The following is a 20726-nucleotide window of genomic DNA, read 5'->3' on the forward strand; positions in this document are numbered from 1 at the left end:
TTTGTCATCTATAAACTTACAAGAAAAAAGACAAATCAATTTAATTATAAAGTATAAAATCACATGATTATTAGTTATTAAATAAACAAAAAACGTTTCAAAGACAACAATTGTTCTTTAATTTTCTATTTCTAACATGTACATTTTGCCTTTTGCAAGACAATACACGATAATGTTTCGCTTCAGAGCATTCTCTAAACAAACAACTGTACATATCATGTTAAACATTTCTTCTTTCGGTTGATTTAAACGCATAATCTTACACATGTGAATTTAGTGGAATGTAGGGAACGCACAAATACAACGTGATAGTGGATATATTTCTCTATGCTTTTCGTCTATGTTAATACTGTACGATATATTACACTTTACAATGCTTGTCGCTTGACGTGAGTGAGCACCGTTGCTCGAAAGCACGAGAGATACATGCGTCAATTATTGAAACAATATATTCACAATGTTTATTATTTCCGTGATAAATAACATATGTAGAGTCTCGTATCTGCAGTCTGCAGATTTGCGTGCAAGATAAATTCAGGATAAATCCATTGTAATTTACATATCAATATCTCACTGTTACTTACTTTACACTCTCATTGCACAACATCAAAAGAAAAAAAAACCGTGTACGATTCTGTAAGCCTATAATAACGTTAATATTTATAGCATATAACAAGTTATATTATATTGTTTCATATTTTCTTTTTTTCTTACGAAAGCGTACACGCCGTTTTAATTATTCTCTTTAACTTTCTCTTGTCACATTACCGTTTTCTGCTGTAAACACGCGAAAATAGACGTGTGTTTTATTTTAATTAACGTCGATGAAAAGATAGGTCGATTTTGTACGCGTAATTTCCGCTGTTTCATTGGAACAAGCTTGCACATATAATTAATGACGGGAATCTCTCGGGTAGAATTCCGCGAGAGTGCTCGCCGGGATTCGCTTGAGCATCTCCTTCGGGAAGATTCGCAGAAGCTGCCAGCCGATATCTAACGACTCAAAGACCGTGCGGTTCTCATAGCTACCCTGTGAGATGAAGTTCTTCTCGAATTTCGACAAGAATTCCAAGTACAACAGATCATCCGGTGTTAACGCCTCCTCTCCTACGACAGCTTTCATCGCCTGGACGTCCTTTCCGATGGCGTAACACGCGTACTAAAAGAAATATTTATATAATTATAAAATATAAAAACATGTTAAAAAATTTAGGAAAAAATGTGATAATTTTATTTCAGAGATTGAAACAAATTTGTAATTTTTTTATCTTTAATACACGACAACTCACCAGCTGATTGGACACATCGGAGTGATCCTTTCGCGTCATACCCTCGCCGATGGCGGACTTCATGAGACGCGACAGAGACGGTAGCACGTTCACTGGTGGATAGATCTGCCTGTTGTGTAGCTGACGATCGACGTAGATCTGACCCTCGGTGATGTATCCAGTAAGATCGGGAATCGGGTGAGTGATATCGTCGTTCGGCATAGTAAGAATTGGGATCTGCGTGATAGAGCCGTTGCGGCCCTCTACACGGCCGGCACGTTCGTAGATTGTGGCCAAATCGGTGTACATGTAACCGGGGAAACCACGTCTACCCGGCACCTCTTCACGGGCGGCCGATACTTCACGCAACGCCTCGGCATACGAGGACATATCGGTGAGAATGACTAGTACGTGCTTCTCGCATTGATATGCCAGAAATTCAGCTGCTGTCAGAGCGAGACGCGGTGTAATGATTCTCTCGATCGTCGGATCGTTGGCCAGATTCAAGAATAGGCACACGTTCTCCATGGAACCGTTCTCCTCGAAGTCTTGCTTGAAGAAACGAGCGGTTTCCATATTGACACCCATAGCGGCAAACACGATGGCAAAGTTGTCCTCGTGCGAGTCGAGAACGGACTTGCCGGGCACCTTCACAAGACCCGCTTGACGACAGATTTGCGCGGCGATCTGTTAAAGTAAAAATCAAAGAATAAAATATTGATAAAAATTATATATAGTAACAAAAAATTTTAGAAACTATATATAAGTCAACCATTAATTATAAATAATTTAGTAAAAAAATACCTCATTATGCGGCAAACCAGCAGCAGAGAAGATGGGAATCTTCTGACCACGGGCAATGGAGTTCATAACATCAATGGCCGATATTCCAGTTTGTATCATTTCCTCCGGATAGATACGAGACCAAGGATTAATAGGCTGGCCCTGGATATCCAAGTAATCTTCCGCCAGGATTGGCGGCCCCTTGTCTATCGGCTTTCCTGAGCCGTTAAACACACGACCCAGCATATCCTCGGACACTGGAGTCCGCAGGATGTCACCGGTGAACTCGCAGTGAGTGTTTTTTGCATCAATGCCCGATGTGCCTTCGAAGACCTGAACCACAGCCTTGGAACCTGAGACCTCCAATACTTGACCAGAGCGTAGGGAGCCATCAGCGAGTTTCAGTTGTACAATTTCAGCATATTTTGGAAACTTCACCTCATCCAATATTACCAATGGACCGTTTACACCGGATACTGTCTTATATGCTGTAAGAGATAAAAAATAAAAAAATAATTACTCTTATCAATTCAATAATATCTAAAAATGTAGAATGTATTTGTGTTTTCACCTTCAAGTATTTTTCATTTTATATTCTGTTGTTAATATATTACATATTTTTATTCGCCAGAAATAAAAATAAATATGTATCCACGCATAGAGATATATATATTCAAATGCGATAACAGACAAAAAATATAATATCAACTGAGATATATGATCTTTTTTATTATCTCCACGAGATAAAATTCTGTATCTTCTAGAGATAATTTTTATCTATTTTGTCTGAAAGTGTTTTATATTATTGTCCATATTTTACTAAATTTAAAACTACTAACTAAATCATGTGATATTCATATTTCTTCGATGGTGTATTATGTCATAATTTTCCTGATACCGACGACACAGGTTACGCCCGTGGCCAAAAATATCAGATATTTAAAAACCAGGATTAAAATAACTCAACCATCTTTGCAATTTCTAAATATTAATCAAAAAGCTATCCCAATATTTCCTAAAAACCCAATAAAAACAACCGAAATTGCGCGCCCACGCAATCACTCAAGCGAAAACGAATCGTCGTCTGCAGTCACATGACGCTGGCAGCTCAGCCTTGCGATAGCAAAGCCGCGGATGTTCTCGGGGGAATCGTTTCGTTCTTTATGAGGAGATCCGCGAGACAGAACGATATTATCGTCCTTCAGAATTCTTTGCGCAGAAGGAATTCGGCTGAGACCGAGAATTTCGGGGATCAGCTGACCCATTTGGTGGGATCGATCAAATGCTACGCCCAATAAAAGTCCCGAGGTTCTCGGGCACCTCATCGTCGGCGGCTACTTACTGAGACGCGGCTGAGCGACGAAGTCGCGGGACACAGCAAGCGCGTGTTCCTGGCTTGCCTGATGGCTGTCGATGCCTTTCGAGAACATCTCGACTTCGTTTACGGACGGTTCGCACTCTCACGTTATCCGTCGTAGTCACTGTACTCGCTCCGACGAAACAGCAGAAGATACTGGTGGCTTCGCCACTGCGTCGACCGACAGAGACGGACTGAGCGGCGTGATGATGAAGAGGGGATGAGCGTGTGACTCGCGCGTCTAAATAACGACTACGGCGCGCAAATATATGGAATATATGTTGTGAAAAATAGATGGAAAATCCTCCTTGAAAAATTTGCGTACTGAAATATATTGTATTCCTTCGATTCCTTTGAAGAAATTGGCGAAAATTGTAATACGCGTGACGATGCAGTGTACATTTTGAAGGAGTGAGAAGGACGGTAGATCAGGCACGTGCAATCACGTGGCTCGAACTAAGTGAATCATTAAACGTCCGCTTCGAATGAATTCATAGGAAGACACTGTACTTAAATATGAAAATGAAGGGTACGAAATTAAAAGAAGTGTCGACGGGATTATTCACGAAGTCACGATAAAGTCTATCATTTTTTGTATTTTTTTACCATCTAGCGATAGAAGATGGCGGCTTCTTCAATGCATGATGACAGCGCGATAGACGGCTCTGCAATCTAATTGCCGGATACTGATAAATTACATAAAATTATTCATTACTCACATTATCGTATTCAATTTATCATATCTGAATAAGCATGTATCCTTAAACAAATCATTGCTTTCGCCAGTCTTGTTGAATTCGTGAGTATAGTTGGTAACCTAAAAGCTCATTAAATTTTATTCCCATTAATACTTTAAATAAAATATTATAAATAAATTTTTGTTTTTTTGCAATTTGACACTAACATTTTTAAATTATTCAAGATATTACACAATAATCTATATTGTAATCATATATAGTTTATAAAATAATATAGCGTTGTCTTAAGATACAAATATTTATAACCTTTAAAAGTCAAACTTGCACTTTTTTGTACTTTATTTATTTTTTTCTTTTTCCTCAACTATGTAAATATGCATTTACAATATAAATACATATGTATGTATTAATATGTACTTCGTTTACAGAAAGTGTACGAGACGAGCGCGCGACATCAGGTGCGAGTGGCGCGGCTTGCGAGTGTTCGTGACGTGACGGCGCTAGTTCACGCTACTTGGTCCGCCGCTGACACTTATCGGAGTGGCGGCGGGGCAGTGGTTGGTACATCCGAGTGTATTTCGTAGTGAGGGCTAGAGCGGACGGCAAGGTTTTCTCAGCGTGATCGCGAGCCAGTCAATCGAGTCAGTTGGACTCAGTGTGCGAGCGAGTAACAAGTTGATAACCAGTGGACGTCGAAGTGATGGCGGCCCTTAAACGAATCACCAGCCTAAGCCGGGCGCTTGCAACAATAACGTCCGCGTCGCGGCCCTGTCTGCAACATGCCTCCAGAAAAACGTTTTTCACGTATGTGAACGAGCCATCCATGCCGATCCCCGCCAAGGAGCCCTGCTGGCTGAAGACCGCCGACGAAGCCATCGAACAGGCTGAACTTGATTCAGGTAATCGATGACAGTGTTTTCCACCTTTCGCCAATGTGAAAAGAGGACAGCGATATGATGATTTTTCATGGATTATTTGAGGTTTATATAAGACCGATTTTTAAGTCAATGTGTAGGTAATTTGGTGACGTCAACTTTGTTTTCTTTATCATAGGTCTTTGTCTATATCATATGTGAGACTCTAGTAAAAAAAGGACGGCAAATTACCGTCTTTTACGGAATCCGTCATCATTAATGAGTTTGCGTTGAAGACGAGCCCAAGTTCTGAGATCATCTCTTTATGAGGATTTCAAAGTATTTTAATCTGGCTGAAGCTTTGCATTTCCCGGAGGAAAATTGATCCTTTCGATTGTACAAGAATTATCTTATATTTATTCTCTATCATATCATCTGTTTCATTGTTGCATTAGGATTTTATTTCTGTAAGGTGGCCAAAACTATATTATTATCATAGTTTTTCGTGGATGTTTTATTATAATGAGATACAACTCCGAAGTCTAGAATCATTGAACGTCAGAGGAGTTGTGCAAATACGCAGTTGATCGTCGATTTACAAGAACGATCCGTTAAACTGAACTTCCTCCTAGCAAGCTTATTACCGCCTGCAATCGGATTAAATGCAAGCACATAGATTAAATGCATGCACATAGATGTGCGGCGAGGTACAAACGATGCTGCGAAATTGATGATGATATTATTTCGAGTTTTGTAAACATATTATTGTACAGTGTTTACACATGAATCTTTATTTACACCAATTAGTTACAAACAAGATAAACAGAGTTAAGAAACAATTTGACTATGAATGTGTGAAGTTATATAAATGTAATGAATTTTAAATAATTTTATATAAGCCAAATAGTTAATCTTTCAGATAGATAAATGATCAGACGAATAATCTAACTTGCATATTGCAATATTTGTATGAGTGTGCTTACCTTTGTCATGTATTCGCTATTTTTTATTAGATGTTGGCCGCTCAAGATGTTTGCGTTCGGTCGATTTTCGCGCCGTTTCAAGTTCCTACTTGTGAGATAATCGATTGCCAGTACGGAGGCCTGGTATAGATAGGACGTTTGCCTTGAATATACGACATTATTTTCGTACGACCCTCGCGTAGAAAATGACTTGTAGATAAACGTGTCGATTAAATAAGTCGATGTAATTCGAGCAACTATATTCTTTATATCTGATACAATATAGCAAAAATTTATTACGCGCAACACAAGGATTTCAAAGAAGATATAAGTGCATTGATAAAATTAATCGCAAAATCTCTTGAAATTATCCTTTAGATATTCAAGGCTTAGAACAATTTAATAGTCATGCAGAATGAGACTGCAAACAACTTTAACTTATTTTCAACTAACAGAACTTGCTCGTTCCAAAGATGTCAACACTTATTATATGTGGATAATTATAACCAGAGAGGAATGCTGCTAACGTTTCTTTATCTATCTAAAATTTATTGCTTTTTATATTTATGAAGAAAAATGAGAGAATTCTGCGTTCTTACTGATAAAGAAAATTACCTAATAATTGACTAAAATTAAGCAGCTGTTAATTTTTGGCTGCTGCTAATGATGACTGATTTACAATTATTGATACTCTGATTTATATATATATATATATATATAAATATCTTTTGCACTATTGTGAAGCATTGGGGGTATTATTTTGTTCTTTATTTGATAACGACAGAATCAATGAGCTTTAGTTAACGGACGTAATCTATTTATGTATTCATAAAATAACAATCTGATATAATCGTAAGATAAAATATTATCATAAAATGATAATGTTAGTTATTAGTGAGTGATATGCAGATCTGGGACATCTTATATAATCTATATCTTTATGAGAAAATTATAATATTATGTAAATCTTACGAAAATAATAGAAATATAAGCCATCTAGAGCTAATTTAATACACATTTACGGCGCTGGTTTTTATTTTTATGATACACGGCTTTCTAAAGTGATGTCACTTTTTTGTAAGGTGTCCTTGCTGCTCTAATGTGTTTAAGTTGAACTAAATGAGTTTTTAAATTTCATTTTTGTAATAATCTTACGAAATTTAAAATTGATTTTGTAAGTTTATTCATCGTTGATCTTGATGAATTTAATGATCTGTTTTGCTGACAGCTGTGCATGATACGGAAAGAATGGATCGCAGCTACCAACATTGACCTCGACACGCATACGCAAATGTGCAGCTGTACGTCGGTGTTTGCATATACACGTGGATATCAAAGTCTAGTTCTCGTTTAAATATAGCTCATCATCGCCGACTAAAATTTTACCGATGTTTTGCACAATAAATGATTATTTCGGGTTTTTGCGACGTAAATATTTTTCCTTTCTGCGATGTGTAATGCATATGTTATTTTAAATAAAATAAAAACAAAGTTATTTTATCTTTTCAGTTTTTGCAATATCTTAATCTTAATTACCCTTGTTGCAAAAAGATATGTATTAGTAATTGAAGTACATATATTGAATGACGTAGGTATGAGAGTTGGAATGTCACATGTCATCACATGTGATAATGTAACATATTTTGCAATGAAAGTTCTATAACTTATCCTATGATAAAAATATCTTTTAATGTACGGAAGAATCGATGTATCCGGTATGTATTTTGGACCTGCGGCTTTTAAAAATATTCTCTAAACTAGTTGTATCGAATATTATTTATAACTATAACATTGCATGGAAAAAAAGAATTTTGCTATCGCAGCAAAATCGTCATTATATTGTGTATCAGATGTGGTAGCGACAACATTATGCTACCATACCTAATTTTTCAAATTATTCGATATATCAGCAAAATCCATTTTGCTGGTAGAATGATAGATGAATTTTGTTGAATACATTTGTTCGTAAAGACACAAAGATGCAAATTTTAATGGCAAAGTAAAAATTAATTTGTTATAATAGTGATATAATTTGTAGATTTAGCAAAATTATTTGCAGCAAATAAAATTAGCATTCGTAACAAATCTCTTTGGTATCCATGTAATAATTAACATGTTTTGCTATAACAGCGTAAAATTTGCTGTGCCAGCAAATTTTTTTTCCATGCGAGAACGACAAAAATTGCTATTTTGGAGACTAATTTAATTCTGCTAATAATTATTTTATGTTGTAGTAAAACACATGTTTCTAAATGCATATGAATTATATATGTAAATGTGCTCGGGATGTTGTAATAATTCATATCTTAGTACATCATAAAAATTTTGATAAGATATGTGCGATGTTATCTGCTGAATTTATCTCATTAATAACAGAATTGATTTGGTAATAAAATTAATCTTTTCTTGATATATATTAACATAAAACTATCAAAGATAATAGTAATTATAACAATAAGTGAAAATAATAATTAGCATAAATAGTAAAGATATTTTATATTATTATTGTGTGAAATTTTTAATTATTTTGTAGACTAAACTGCAGATTAAATTTTTAATTATTTTGTAGAATAAACTGTATGAAAATTGCTGCTAAAAAATGCATTTAGTGCGATAAATAACAGGATGTTTCACTTTGAAATGAAGTCTTCCTATTTACTAATAACTGCAACGTCATAAACCATGTAAACATTAGGCAACGCATACTGTAATCTACAGTATTATACGGTCCAAAGTACAAAAGTCCTCGAATGTGTCAGGCTTTTTATCAGTATAGTAAATAATTTTTTTTATTAAACTTTGTAGTTAGATACACGACATATTATATACATTTTAAAAAAAGATTGATTATCGACGTCTTTTGCTACAGAAAAATGTATTGATAAGTTTTTGTCGTATGATTTATATTACGATTAAAATCATATGAATTATTTAATGCAGGTTTTATTTATGTAAATGATATTAAGATACCAGATCCAAGAGTTGTGTAATATAAAGTGTTATTATTTTTATTAGAATTTTTCTAAATTTTAGAGGACTTTTCCTCGGAATATCTAATTGTAAGCTTCATAAATGTACAAATAGATAAAGTCTCACTCTTTAATTTTGTATAAATTTTGTTGCGGCGTAAAATTTGCGATATTTTTTAACTCTCAATTTATTATTTACAGATCAAGTGGTGTACGTACAGGGCGCGGCGGCAACTCCTGTTGAATTGTTAAGAGCGATGACCGATTACGGGGTACGCTGCGATGTGAGAAACGTCCGTTTGTATCATATGCATCTCGAGGGGCCAGCTCCGTTCGCTAAGCCAGAAAATGCAAGTACGTCGTGGTGCACACTCGTAATCTCCTGCCTTTTAAATAATATACATATCTCAATAACAACTTACCATTCAGCGCAACGTTGTTTTGTCCTTCGCGTTCTTTTGCGCTTTGTTTCGTTCAACTTTTCTCTGTGTTAGCACAGCATACGTACTTTACATAACTTTTGAACAAATCAACCACTATATTTAAAATTTAATTGCAAAACATTTTACTTAGAAGCTCAAATTGTGAGATAGATATTAAGATTTTTGAAGCAAAATGTAAAGAAATTGTGATATAAAGAATTCAATTTTTGCTGAAAACAATTTTGTTTCATCAAAATCAAGTTATTGAGGTTCAGTGGCATATAACGAATGTCGTATTGATATGTTATTCTATCTTACAATGTGTCTGTATTTTTCAGAGCACTTCAGATCCTTCAGCTTGTTTATCGGCGGCAACGTGCGGCCCGCGGTGAACACTGGCACCGCCGACTGCATTCCCATTTTCCTGCACGAAATTCCGCGCCTCTTCAAAGAAGGCTACCTGAAGCCCGACATCTCGCTCATCCACGTGTCTCCGCCGGACGAGAAAGGTTACTGCTCGTTAGGCACCAGCGTAGACTGCGCTCGGTCGGCTGTTAGTCATTCCAAACGTATCGTAGGTAAATTTCTGAAAATCTCGAACGCTCACGTCTCTCTTGATCGATGGAATCTACAAAGAAAGTTGAATTTTTACAGCATTAGTCAATAAGCACATGCCCAGGACCTTCGGTGACGCTCTCATCCATGTCAGTCATCTGGATTTCGCCGTGGAGCATCACAAGCCGTTGCCGGTCCACCCGGTGAAGGCGCCCTCTAAGGCCGAACAAGATATCGGCAGGCACATCGCCGAGAACCTGGTGGTGGACGGCGCCACGTTGCAGCTGGGTATCGGCAGCATACCCGACGCTGTGCTGTCGCTGCTGGGCAACCACAAGGATCTTGGAGTTCACAGCGAGATGTTCAGCGACGGTGTGGTGGATCTCGTGAACAAGGGCTGCATCACGAATAATCAGAAGACGATGCACCGCGGTCGTATCGTTGGGTCGTTTTGCGTGGGCTCGGAGAAACTCTACGAATTCATGGATAACAATCCTTTCATAGGTCAGAATTTGTATCCCGTTTCAAGTTATCAAAACATGTTTTTCAGAAATTTCAAAACATTTGTTTGACGATTTTTTTTTCTGTTACAGAAATGTTGGTTGTGGATTACGTTAATGATCCCAGAATAGTCGCCAAGCAGCCTAAGATGACGGCCATTAACTCGTGTATCGAGGTGGACATCACTGGGCAGATCTGCTCGGACAGTATTGGTACGAGAATGTATTCCGGTTTCGGTGGACAACTGGATTTCATCACGGGCGCGTCGATGAGCGAGGATCGGCAAGGAAAGCCGATCATAGCGCTTCAATCTGTCACCGCTAAAGGCCAGAGCAAAATACAACCGGTTCTAACATCGGGTAAGCTGATTAAAATCCTTTGTTCTATAAAAGACAATGTAAAAATAATTCTGTCAATTTTTAAGCGAAAAAAATTAATGTGACTGTAAGAATCAAAGCGCAGTTGTTGGGATGCAACAAATTTTTATTACCGAATAATAAAACCAGATAATAAAAATTTACTACGCTCTAACATCTGCGCTTTGGTTATAATCTTTTTTTCTATTGATTCTTTCGAAAGAATTAATACCTTTCGCAATTTTTTTTATCGAGTTTTTTGATGTCCCGAAAAAGGAAAGTTTTTATTTGAATCTGTAATTCAAAATAATGTAACTCTAGTGCAAAATTATAAAATATATCTTCATATTGTCGATTAAAACGCGAACTCATATTTAATCTAACTTTGGATTCATAATTTACTTCTTATTGCGTACGAAGTGAAATTATAATTGCTGAAATCATTGTTTTATCACGCCATTTCTTCAGGTGCTGGAGTGGTGACTAACAGAGCAGTGGTGCGATACGTCGTGACGGAACAAGGAATCGCCAGCCTGTTCGGCAAGAGTCTTCAACAACGAGCGTACGAGCTGATCCAGGTCGCCCATCCGGATCACAGAGAGGCGCTCGAGAAAGCAGCGTTCGAACGCTTGAAAGTGATGCCTGCGCCATAAATCGAAGACACGCGAAACGGAAAAGTCTCATTTAATAGCATTTTACAAGCGGTCGTCCGCGCGCGTTAGCTGCGCGCAATAGACAACCGTCACGAAGTGTCTTCTTGTACGATGTCCGCGCTCTCTTGCCGGAAGATAAACTCTCTTGCCATTGGCTTCCAAGAATAAGAGAGTGACGCACTAGATCGAAAATCTAATACGTTAAATTGTAACATTATATATGTAAGAATCCGCAACGGTAAATATGCATGATCGCGCTCGTTTCCATATCATAGATAATACTTATTTAAACGTGTTTTATATCACGAAGTGACGTGTTCACGCGCAACTGAAACAAGATTCAAATAAAAAAACGGTGCTTGCCAGTGCTGTTTCCGAGATGTAAACAGTTTTTTATATTAAATTTGTTAATGTTCCTTTGTATAATTTCCTTTGTTACCATTATATTAAAATCGAAATAGCAACATGCAGGAAGAAATATATAAGATGAGAACGCTGACATCATTGGTGTTTTATTGTACGCGACATCCTCTCGTATATTCTCTTTATCCGAAATAATCGTAGCATTAAATAGTATCAATATATATTTAAATTTATTATAATTATTCTATTTATGTATCTCTGGAAACGGCAAAATTAAAGTTGCGCGAAAGTTCAAATCAATAATCCGCCAACTATAAATGCCGTCGAATAATCGAACGCCGCCAATTCAGATGTTCAAATAGTGGTTTGCGGAGATGGCTTCCTTTGACATGTGCGGCTAATGTTTTAGACTAGACCTTTCAGATTATGCATCGTATTAGCTTTCATGTGGTTGCTATACATTCATCGTATCATCAACGGGAACTTGTGAATTTGATTCTATCAGTTTCGGAGCGATGAGAAGATGTTTCGAAATCTGAAATTAGTACTCGGCAAAATTCGGCATGCCAAATCTTTTCATTTATGTGCACGGCGGCATATAGATTTGAGGGAACCTTCTCAACCGTTGAAACGGTGTCCGAAATGGGTTTGCGTGGAAGAAGCGGTGAAAATTATAAATTCAGGTATTTATAATTGTATCATATTTTAGTAGATCGCTGTTTCTATATAAAAATGATAAACTATTCTTTTTCATACATTTCTTAAATAAAATTAAAAAATTATTGGATTAATCGTGAATTAAAAATATATAACATACTTTATTGCCTTAATCTTATAATTTTTATGTATAAACAAAAGGTGAGAAATTTTAGAATTAAGAAAAACAGAAGTTTGTTAAATATTTTCTAGAAAAAATTATAGAAAGTAACATTTTAATGAAGTTAGCGAATGTAAACTGCTATCGTTATTTTGTCATCACGAATGTTATTAGAAGTTTCTTTTATGCACAATGTAATCGTCTTTTTCAGAACATCTGGTCTTCATACAAGGCGGTTCAGCCACGCCGACGGAGCTAGTGCGTGCTATGACCGAGCATGGAGTATGCAACAATTTGCGCGGCGTCAGACTGGTGCATATGAGCCTCGAGGGAGACGCACCGTTCGCCAATCCGGAGTTTGAGAGTACGGTATTCGCAAGGGGCAGCCTCTGTCAAAATGACACGATTGATAATGGCAAAAATGAATAACAGCTTGCGACGATGTTACGTTCAAGAGCACTTCAGATCCATCAGTCTATACGTGGGCACCAATGTGAGGGAGGCGGTGAACGAGGGACGAGCGGACTACATTCCGGTGTTCCTACACGAGGCGCCGAGGTTGTTTTACGAAAAGAGAATCGTGCCGGACATCGCGCTGATTCACGTGAGCATGCCGGACGCCCGTGGATTTTGCTCGCTCGGCGTGAGCGTGGACTGCACCCGTGCCGCAATTTGCACCGCCAAAATCATCATCGGTTTGTACTCCGAATTATTAATGATTATAACTGTAACAATAAGAATAGTTGTAACAGATCATTGTGATTCACGTTGGTCGGTGAATAGTGAGCGAAACAAAATAATAATTATTTAAATTAACAGAAGTAACATATTCTAAGGGAATCCTATAATTGTTTTGCTTTGCTACTTCAAATTATTAATTATACTGAATTAAGAAGATATTTTTTTTTCAGCGCAAGTAAACGAGCACATGCCGAGGTCCTTCGGCGACACAGTGATCCACTCGAGCCACTTCGACTTGGCGGTGAGATACGACTGTCCCTTGCCCTGCGTGGCTTGTCCACCGTCGAACGATCTCGAGCAGGAGATCGGCAAGATAATCGCGCAGAGATTGATCGACGATGGAGCGACGTTACAGCTTGGCATCGGCTGCATCCCCGACGCGGTGCTCTGCGCCCTGGTCAACCACAAGGATCTGGGCATACACTCGGAGGTCATCAGCGACGCGATGGTCGATCTTGTCGAGCACGGCAACATCACGAACAAGTGCAAGATCAAGCACAGAGGACGTATGATCGGTTCCTACGCCATTGGCACGAAACGATTGTACGACTTCTTGCACAATAATCCGTTTGTCGGTAATTATGACCATTGGTTCACTGCAGCGGGTTCGTAGAAGAACGCTCTCACGCTATTTTACAATTATCGTCACGCTAGAACTGTTAGCGATCAATTACGTCAACGATCCCCGAGTGATCTCGATACAGCCGAGGATGACGGCCATAAACTCCTGCATCGAGATGGACCTCACCGGCCAGATCTGCTCGGACAGCTTGGGCTGTAAGATATACTCCGGCTTCGGCGGCCAGTTAGACTTTCTTCGTGGCTCCGCGAAGGGTCAGGATGGTCGTGGAAAAGCTATCGTCGCGTTCCCATCAGTTACCAGTTCAGGAGAGAGTAAAATACAGCCGGTGCTTAAACTCGGTACGAATTCAGATTCGACGAACAATCGCTGCAAGATAATACTTTTAACAATTTAATCGAATATATTTAACAAATTTGGCATCTTGATGAATCTGCAATGTAGGAGCCGGAGTGGTGGCTACAAGGGCTCACGCGCATTATATAGTTACGGAGCACGGAGTGGCGCAGCTTTTCGGCAAAACCCTGCGGCAAAGAGCGAACGCGCTGATTCAAATCGCGCATCCCGATCACAGGGAGTGCCTTGAAAAGGCCGCGTTTGATCGTTTGAAAGCTAACCCAACGAAATATCTGTAATGCTTGTGATGTGTAAATACAAATTCTGTGATAGTAAGTTCACAATACAAAAATCGAAGTATGTGATAATTTAAGTTCCAATCAACTATTAAAATATCACATCTTAAATATTTTCTAAAAGGACACGTTTTATATTGATTTTTCATTGTGCGATGTTTTTATATTAAATAACTTGTACTATTTTTTTTCACGTTTTGTGTCGTGAACATTTTAAATTAAGCATATTTATATAGAAGAATGTAACTTATTTTGATAAAAAAGATAATAATATAACATTGAGTTACACATTATTTTAAATTTAAATAATTCGTTAATTAATTGAACTGAAATATTTTATTCATTGGTATAAGTGGTATTATAAGTATTGTCGTTTATGATACATGAAATACCAAAGTCATATAAAAATATGCTATAATAGGAACATTTCCGTGTATGTACATGCTTAAAATGTCAATATCATATAAGCCAAATTCGATACCTAATTCAATGCCTAAAAGAATTTTATATTTTTCGGCAAAGTTCCTTCTTTCTTTCTCTTCTCGAGATTCTTGTAATACTCCGAAAAATCTACATAAGGCTTGACTCTGGCGTTTCGATCCGTCAAGATTCCTCTGGCGCCAGGTGGATACAAGTCTGATGTCGTTGTTGACGTCTCTGTTGTCGACGTCGATGTGTTAACATTCTCGTCGCTAATGCCGGTGCTGGTGCTCGAGACATCCTCGTTGTCCGGTATGCTGATCGACGCGGTTTGCACCACGGGATTGAATCTGACAGATTGACTGGTCGGACTTTTCAGACTGAGTGTCAGCGGGAAGTTGAAATTCCGCACTAAAAGAGTTATGTCGTCGCGCTTGCCAGTCGTCACGGTGTTCTGTGTGTTGTTCATGTACGCGTCATGGTGGATTCTGACGATTTTGTCGACCACCGCCTGAGCAACGCCGGTCAAGGTTGATTGTACGCGAAACTAAAATTTGCAAAAATACGATCAGATCCTATATTATCAGATATTATCAGATGAGAATTGCTCAGTCGATAATTGTATTTAAGCCAAGGCATCACCTGTTCGACCGCTATCAAGGCTAGTTCTTTATTGACTTGATCAGTATCGGTTGCTTCTTCCAACGATTTATATAAGCCGCGCGACATAAGCAATAGAAATCTGCAAGATTCATCCAATTCGATGCCACCGCTGATTTCCGGTTCGGCGATGATTGGTTCTGCCACGGAAGCTGCCAGCTTCTCGCACTCTCTGTATCCTCCCTTGACGAGATAGTTGCCGAGGCACCGCGTGTTTTCCTGATTTCCAAGATGAGAACCTGTGGCATCATTTTTATTTACTGAGATTTCTTTAACAAGCTAAATGTCGGCACAAGTAAGCATGAGATACGTCGAACACACCTTGTCTGATCAATTTGGCATCTAAACCTAGTTGAGATAATCGCAGAAGCTCATCCTCGTTCTTTAAGTCATGATCCACGGTTAATTGTACTACTCGCAAAACTTGATTGCTATCTGTTTTGCACAACAATGCCCTACTGTCTCCGACATTCGCGACGTACAGTCTCCCTTTATAAACTAAGGCAACCACAGCACTGGTCCCAGCTGACAGCTCGCAATTCAGCGCATTCAGCTTGTCAACCTGTAATAAAAATAAATTATATAATCCATTTAAAAAATTGTGACTAATTTTGATCACGTGACTAACCAAATCTGGAAATTTTTGATAGGTTTCATAAGAGTTCAGTCCATCGGGTATGTCAAACTGCAGACTAGCACGTTCTGCTAACAGATCGCCAATCGATTCCAAGTATCCTTTTTCAACCGCTATGAATGCCTGTCTATAAAATATATACTTTGTACGTAAATAATAAAAAAAAAAAAAAAAAAAAAAAATTTACAACTTGAAAATACTCCCTCAAATTACTTATTTAATTATGCGTAAAATTTACATAAAATTCAATTTTTATTTTCTCCATTTTTTTCTACATTGATAAGATTCTTACCGGAGAACTTCTTTCACTTCCTCGTCGGTTGATTTTTCATTCAACTGCCCGAGTAGGATCTCCGCAGCCATTCTTTGCATTGCGAAGTTAGCTGCTTTAGTGCCTTCATGGCCATCGAATACTGCATAAAGGAACGTGGAGTCGTCGTATCTACAGTGAAAACTACGGTCTTCAAATTGATGCTCCTCTTGTCGATATCCATCCTCTCGATAAATCTGATTAGTGGAAAAACCCACTCCTGATACATCAAGCAAAATTTGCCATCACAATAACTTTATTATATAAATTGTCATTAATTTGATACATATATAGAATGTTTCCGAACTAATGATACAACGAAAGATACCGATACATGCAAATACAAGTCGAAAATGTAAAATCAAATTTTTTTCACACAAGACTTTATTTTCAAGAATGATTTTGAATATTCGTCAATAACATTTGGCTATGAAATTATCGAGATTATCGTAATGAAATAAAATGTACCGGATTGTTTGCAAACTGGTAAATCATCCGTCCAATTGTATTGACTATCTTGAAAAGGCATTGAAGCTGGACGTTCCGTTCCCGTAGACATTTTTCTTCTTATTTTACTTTAATTTAATAACAGTCAATAATACTCGACAGATTATTTTGCACGGTCTCGTGAAATAAACAACTCAGTTTGCCACGTTTTCTCAGCGAAGATCGCGAATCAGTTGAGGCAAGTGATGTAAGTGGCTATTTTGCACATGCGTATTGGCCAAAATCTCAGTGACGTATTAAAGTGGCGAGAAAAGAAAATGTTATAAGATTTTTGTTCAAACGTTTCTCTCTAAAAATTACCTGACAATAAAACAAATGTTGTGTTTAATGGAAAAATTAAAAACTTGAAACTTGAATTTTTGAACGAAAATTTGAGAGCTTTAAAATTTTCTATTTATTTACCTCTTATGGAATTTTCTTTTCTCATACTGGATTGTACGGCGTTGGCATTTTGACGCATTGTGGACGTTGGAGTTTTCATCGAAGACAAATCTAAAATATAAAACAATTATATAGAATAGAAAAATAATTAATACGACAATATAGTGCAGTTGTTTTTTTGAACAATTTCAGTCGTGTAATTGTGTTTCTACAATGAGTCAGGATAATAATAAACCTCCGATAAAGGTTTGTTAACCTAATCGTTACTGTGAACTATTTTATTATATATTTCCTAATGTATTTTCCAGTAAAGACTAACTAACAATGTTATAATTTCCTATTTAACTTAAATATTACTATAATAATGTAACATGTCTTGTAATAATTATATCATTGTGAGTGGGAAATTTATAATTGAGGTTATGTTAATGTTTATTGGGTCTATAAAATCTTTGAATATTTTGTACAATATATTTAAGTACTGCTGCGCTAAGTATGAAATTATTTTTGATGCAGAAGTACAGAAGGGAGGAGGAAGAAGACAGTCCTTTGGATACAGATGACGAATATGTGCCATACGTGCCTTTCAAGCATCGTAAGAAACAATTGCTTACAAAATTGGGTAAACTTGGACAGCTAAAAGAAGAAGGTAGCAATGGTGTCGGGAAGAGTAGCAGTGAAAATGAAAGAGATGATGCTGACAATGATGATGGTCAGGTTTGGGGAAGAAAGTCTAATATTTCTCTCTTGGATCAGCATACAGAGTTGAAAAAATTGGCTGAAGGTATATGAAACTTTCTATAAACAAAAGAATTGTAACTTGATTAAAAACTGTTTTATATAAAATTCTTATTGTAACTTTAGCCAAGAAGGAGAGTGCTATGGAAAAGCAGTTGAAGGAGGAAGAGAAGATTCTAGAAAGTGTTGCTGAGAATAAAGCTCTAATGGGTGTGGCTGAATTAGCCAAAGGTATTCAATATAAGGATCCTATCAAGACCAACTGGACACCGCCGAGAGTGATACTCAGTCTCGGTGAGGCACGTCACGAAAGAGTAAGAAGAAAGCTTAGGATACTTGTAGAAGGTGATGAAGTACCGCCACCCTTGAAGACTTTTAAGGAAATGAAATTTCACAAAGCAATCCTGTATGGATTGGAGCAAAGAGGTATCATCAAGCCAACTCCGATTCAAGTACAAGGAATACCTACAGTGTGAGTCTTTATTCATAATAATATTCTCTTATACCTCTTTTAATTAGTTAATTGACGCAATGAAAACTCGAGATGTTAAATAATTGCAGGTTGTCAGGACGTGACATGATCGGCATAGCTTCTACCGGCAGCGGTAAAACGTTGGTATTTGTTTTACCTATTATCGAGTTTTGCTTGGAACAAGAAATCGATATGCCGTTCATTAAAAGGGAGGGACCTTATGGTAAACACTTATAACGCTAAATAGATAGAGTAACATTTGATTTATAAATGTACACAAATATCAATCTCAGTGTTCTGTGATTCACAGGCTTGGTAATATGTCCTTCAAGAGAATTGGCTAAGCAAACCTATGACATAATTCGGCACTATACGAATAGCCTGAGACAAATAGACTGTCCGGAAATACGCTGTTGCTTGGCGATCGGAGGTGTACCGGTTTCGGAATCGTTAGCTATAATCAATAAGTTAGTATTTATTGCTATTATGATTTCTACTTTTTGATATGCTATAAATTTATAATATTCTATTGCATTATTTATAGAGGCGTACACATAATGGTGGCGACGCCAGGACGATTGATGGATATGTTACATAAAAAAATGGTCACTTTAAGCGTGTGCCGTTATCTCTGCATGGACGAGGCAGATCGCATGATAGACATGGGCTTCGAGGAAGATGTGCGAACGATATTTTCATTTTTCAGGGTAATTATTATTTTAAATTTCAATTTTCATATTTTTCATTCAACAAATACATAAAAGCAAATGCTAAAATAATGAAACTTGATTATTACCTTTACAGGGTCAGAGGCAAACTTTGTTATTCTCCGCTACTATGCCCAAAAGAATTCAAAACTTTGCACGGTCGGCGCTGGTGAAGCCCGTGACGATAAACGTCGGCCGCGCTGGTGCTGCGTCGATGAACGTGATACAGGAAGTGGAGTATGTCAAACAGGAAGCTAAAATTGTGTATCTCTTGGAATGTCTGCAGAAGACTGCGCCGCCAGTCTTAATATTCGCGGAGAAAAAGCGTGACGTAGACGCCATCCACGAGTATCTGCTCATAAAAGGAGTGGAAGCTGTCGCGATACACGGAGGAATAGGTAGATATTACGTGAATAATTAAATAAAAAAATAAATGAATAAGATACAAGATAGATCCTTAATAAAACAATAAATTATAAAAGAAACGTACATTAAATGTAAAACAAAAATGCTTTAAATTGCATTAAGATATTAGTCTTACAATTAAGGAACATACCACTTATTTCTCTGTGACATCTTTTTCAGATCAGGAAGAAAGATCGCGTTCTGTAGAAGCCTTTCGCGCGGGTCGGAAAGATGTGCTCGTTGCGACAGATGTTGCGTCGAAAGGTCTCGATTTCGCCGACGTGCAACACGTTATCAATTACGATATGCCGGACGATGTAGAAAATTATGGTAATTTATCGTGATACAAAAATTATAATATCTGAAAAAAGACGGAATAGATGTTAATGTAATTCTCTTAATTCAGTGCACAGAATAGGACGAACAGGTCGTTCTGGTCGCACCGGTATAGCGACGACCTTTATTAACAAAGCGAACGATGAATCGGTGCTACTTGATCTTAAGCATTTGCTGATGGAAGCGAAGCAGAAGGTGCCGCCGTTCTTGCTGGAGCTTTGCTCGGAGAACGAAAAGTACCTCAATCTGGGAGGTAATATAATAGTTGATACTTAATTTCTCTTTTTTTTAGATGACGTTCATTTCTCATCACTGTAATTTATATCATTTTTCTGGTTTTCTTTACAGACGAACGTGGTTGCAGTTATTGTGGCGGTCTTGGTCACAGAATTACGGAGTGCCCGAAATTGGAAGCTGTACAGAACAAACAGGCTTCCAATATTGGGCGTCGCGATTATTTAGCCAGCAATGCCGCTGACTATTAAAGTAATTGATTTTAAAGCAGATTAATCATGTTCATTGTAAATATGTATATACAAATGTATTATATAATCAATTTCTCTTTCTCTGAAGAGAAAGGTTCTTTCATTGGTTTTTTAAAAAAATAAATAAAATATTTCAACTCTATATGTATATATATGTAGA

At 37.4% G+C, this 20726-nt stretch overlaps 5 protein-coding genes across 5 annotated transcripts; 3 read left to right on the forward strand and 2 right to left on the reverse strand.

Moving 5' to 3' along the window:
• Positions 1-95: 95 nt before the first annotated feature.
• Positions 96-3621, reverse strand: Vha55 (V-type proton ATPase subunit Vha55). Its single transcript, XM_012367587.2, has 4 exons — positions 3394-3621; positions 2073-2539; positions 1290-1955; positions 96-1159 (listed from the first exon to the last, which is right to left on the reverse strand). The coding sequence occupies exons 1-4, from the start codon at positions 3479-3481 to the stop codon at positions 893-895; spliced, it is 1488 nt and encodes a 495-aa protein (XP_012223010.2). The 5' UTR covers positions 3482-3621; the 3' UTR covers positions 96-892.
• Positions 3622-4593: 972 nt separating this feature from the next.
• Positions 4594-11877, forward strand: LOC105672564 (4-hydroxybutyrate coenzyme A transferase). Its single transcript, XM_012367590.2, has 6 exons — positions 4594-5005; positions 9093-9245; positions 9652-9891; positions 9968-10372; positions 10462-10728; positions 11194-11877. The coding sequence occupies exons 1-6, from the start codon at positions 4807-4809 to the stop codon at positions 11376-11378; spliced, it is 1449 nt and encodes a 482-aa protein (XP_012223013.1). The 5' UTR covers positions 4594-4806; the 3' UTR covers positions 11379-11877.
• Positions 11878-12005: 128 nt separating this feature from the next.
• On the forward strand, positions 12006-14797 carry LOC105672563 (4-hydroxybutyrate coenzyme A transferase-like). Its single transcript, XM_012367589.2, has 6 exons — positions 12006-12424; positions 12770-12922; positions 13014-13253; positions 13470-13874; positions 13954-14220; positions 14324-14797. The coding sequence occupies exons 1-6, from the start codon at positions 12265-12267 to the stop codon at positions 14512-14514; spliced, it is 1416 nt and encodes a 471-aa protein (XP_012223012.1). The 5' UTR covers positions 12006-12264; the 3' UTR covers positions 14515-14797.
• A 31-nt stretch (positions 14798-14828) lies between these two features.
• LOC105672562 (TGF-beta-activated kinase 1 and MAP3K7-binding protein 1) lies at positions 14829-17236 on the reverse strand. The gene is made up of 6 exons (XM_012367588.2): positions 17004-17236; positions 16518-16755; positions 16220-16352; positions 15913-16153; positions 15574-15830; positions 14829-15478 (listed from the first exon to the last, which is right to left on the reverse strand). The coding sequence occupies exons 1-6, from the start codon at positions 17092-17094 to the stop codon at positions 15005-15007; spliced, it is 1434 nt and encodes a 477-aa protein (XP_012223011.1). The 5' UTR covers positions 17095-17236; the 3' UTR covers positions 14829-15004.
• Positions 17237-17362: 126 nt separating this feature from the next.
• Positions 17363-20708, forward strand: abs (ATP-dependent RNA helicase abstrakt). The gene is made up of 10 exons (XM_012367586.2): positions 17363-17669; positions 17940-18207; positions 18288-18633; positions 18723-18856; positions 18944-19100; positions 19178-19340; positions 19438-19738; positions 19926-20075; positions 20152-20334; positions 20430-20708. The coding sequence occupies exons 1-10, from the start codon at positions 17637-17639 to the stop codon at positions 20564-20566; spliced, it is 1872 nt and encodes a 623-aa protein (XP_012223009.1). The 5' UTR covers positions 17363-17636; the 3' UTR covers positions 20567-20708.
• Positions 20709-20726: the final 18 nt, after the last annotated feature.

This window comes from Linepithema humile, chromosome 4 (genome assembly GCF_040581485.1).
Source record: "Linepithema humile isolate Giens D197 chromosome 4, Lhum_UNIL_v1.0, whole genome shotgun sequence".
Taxonomy (NCBI): Eukaryota; Metazoa; Arthropoda; class Insecta; order Hymenoptera; family Formicidae; genus Linepithema; species Linepithema humile.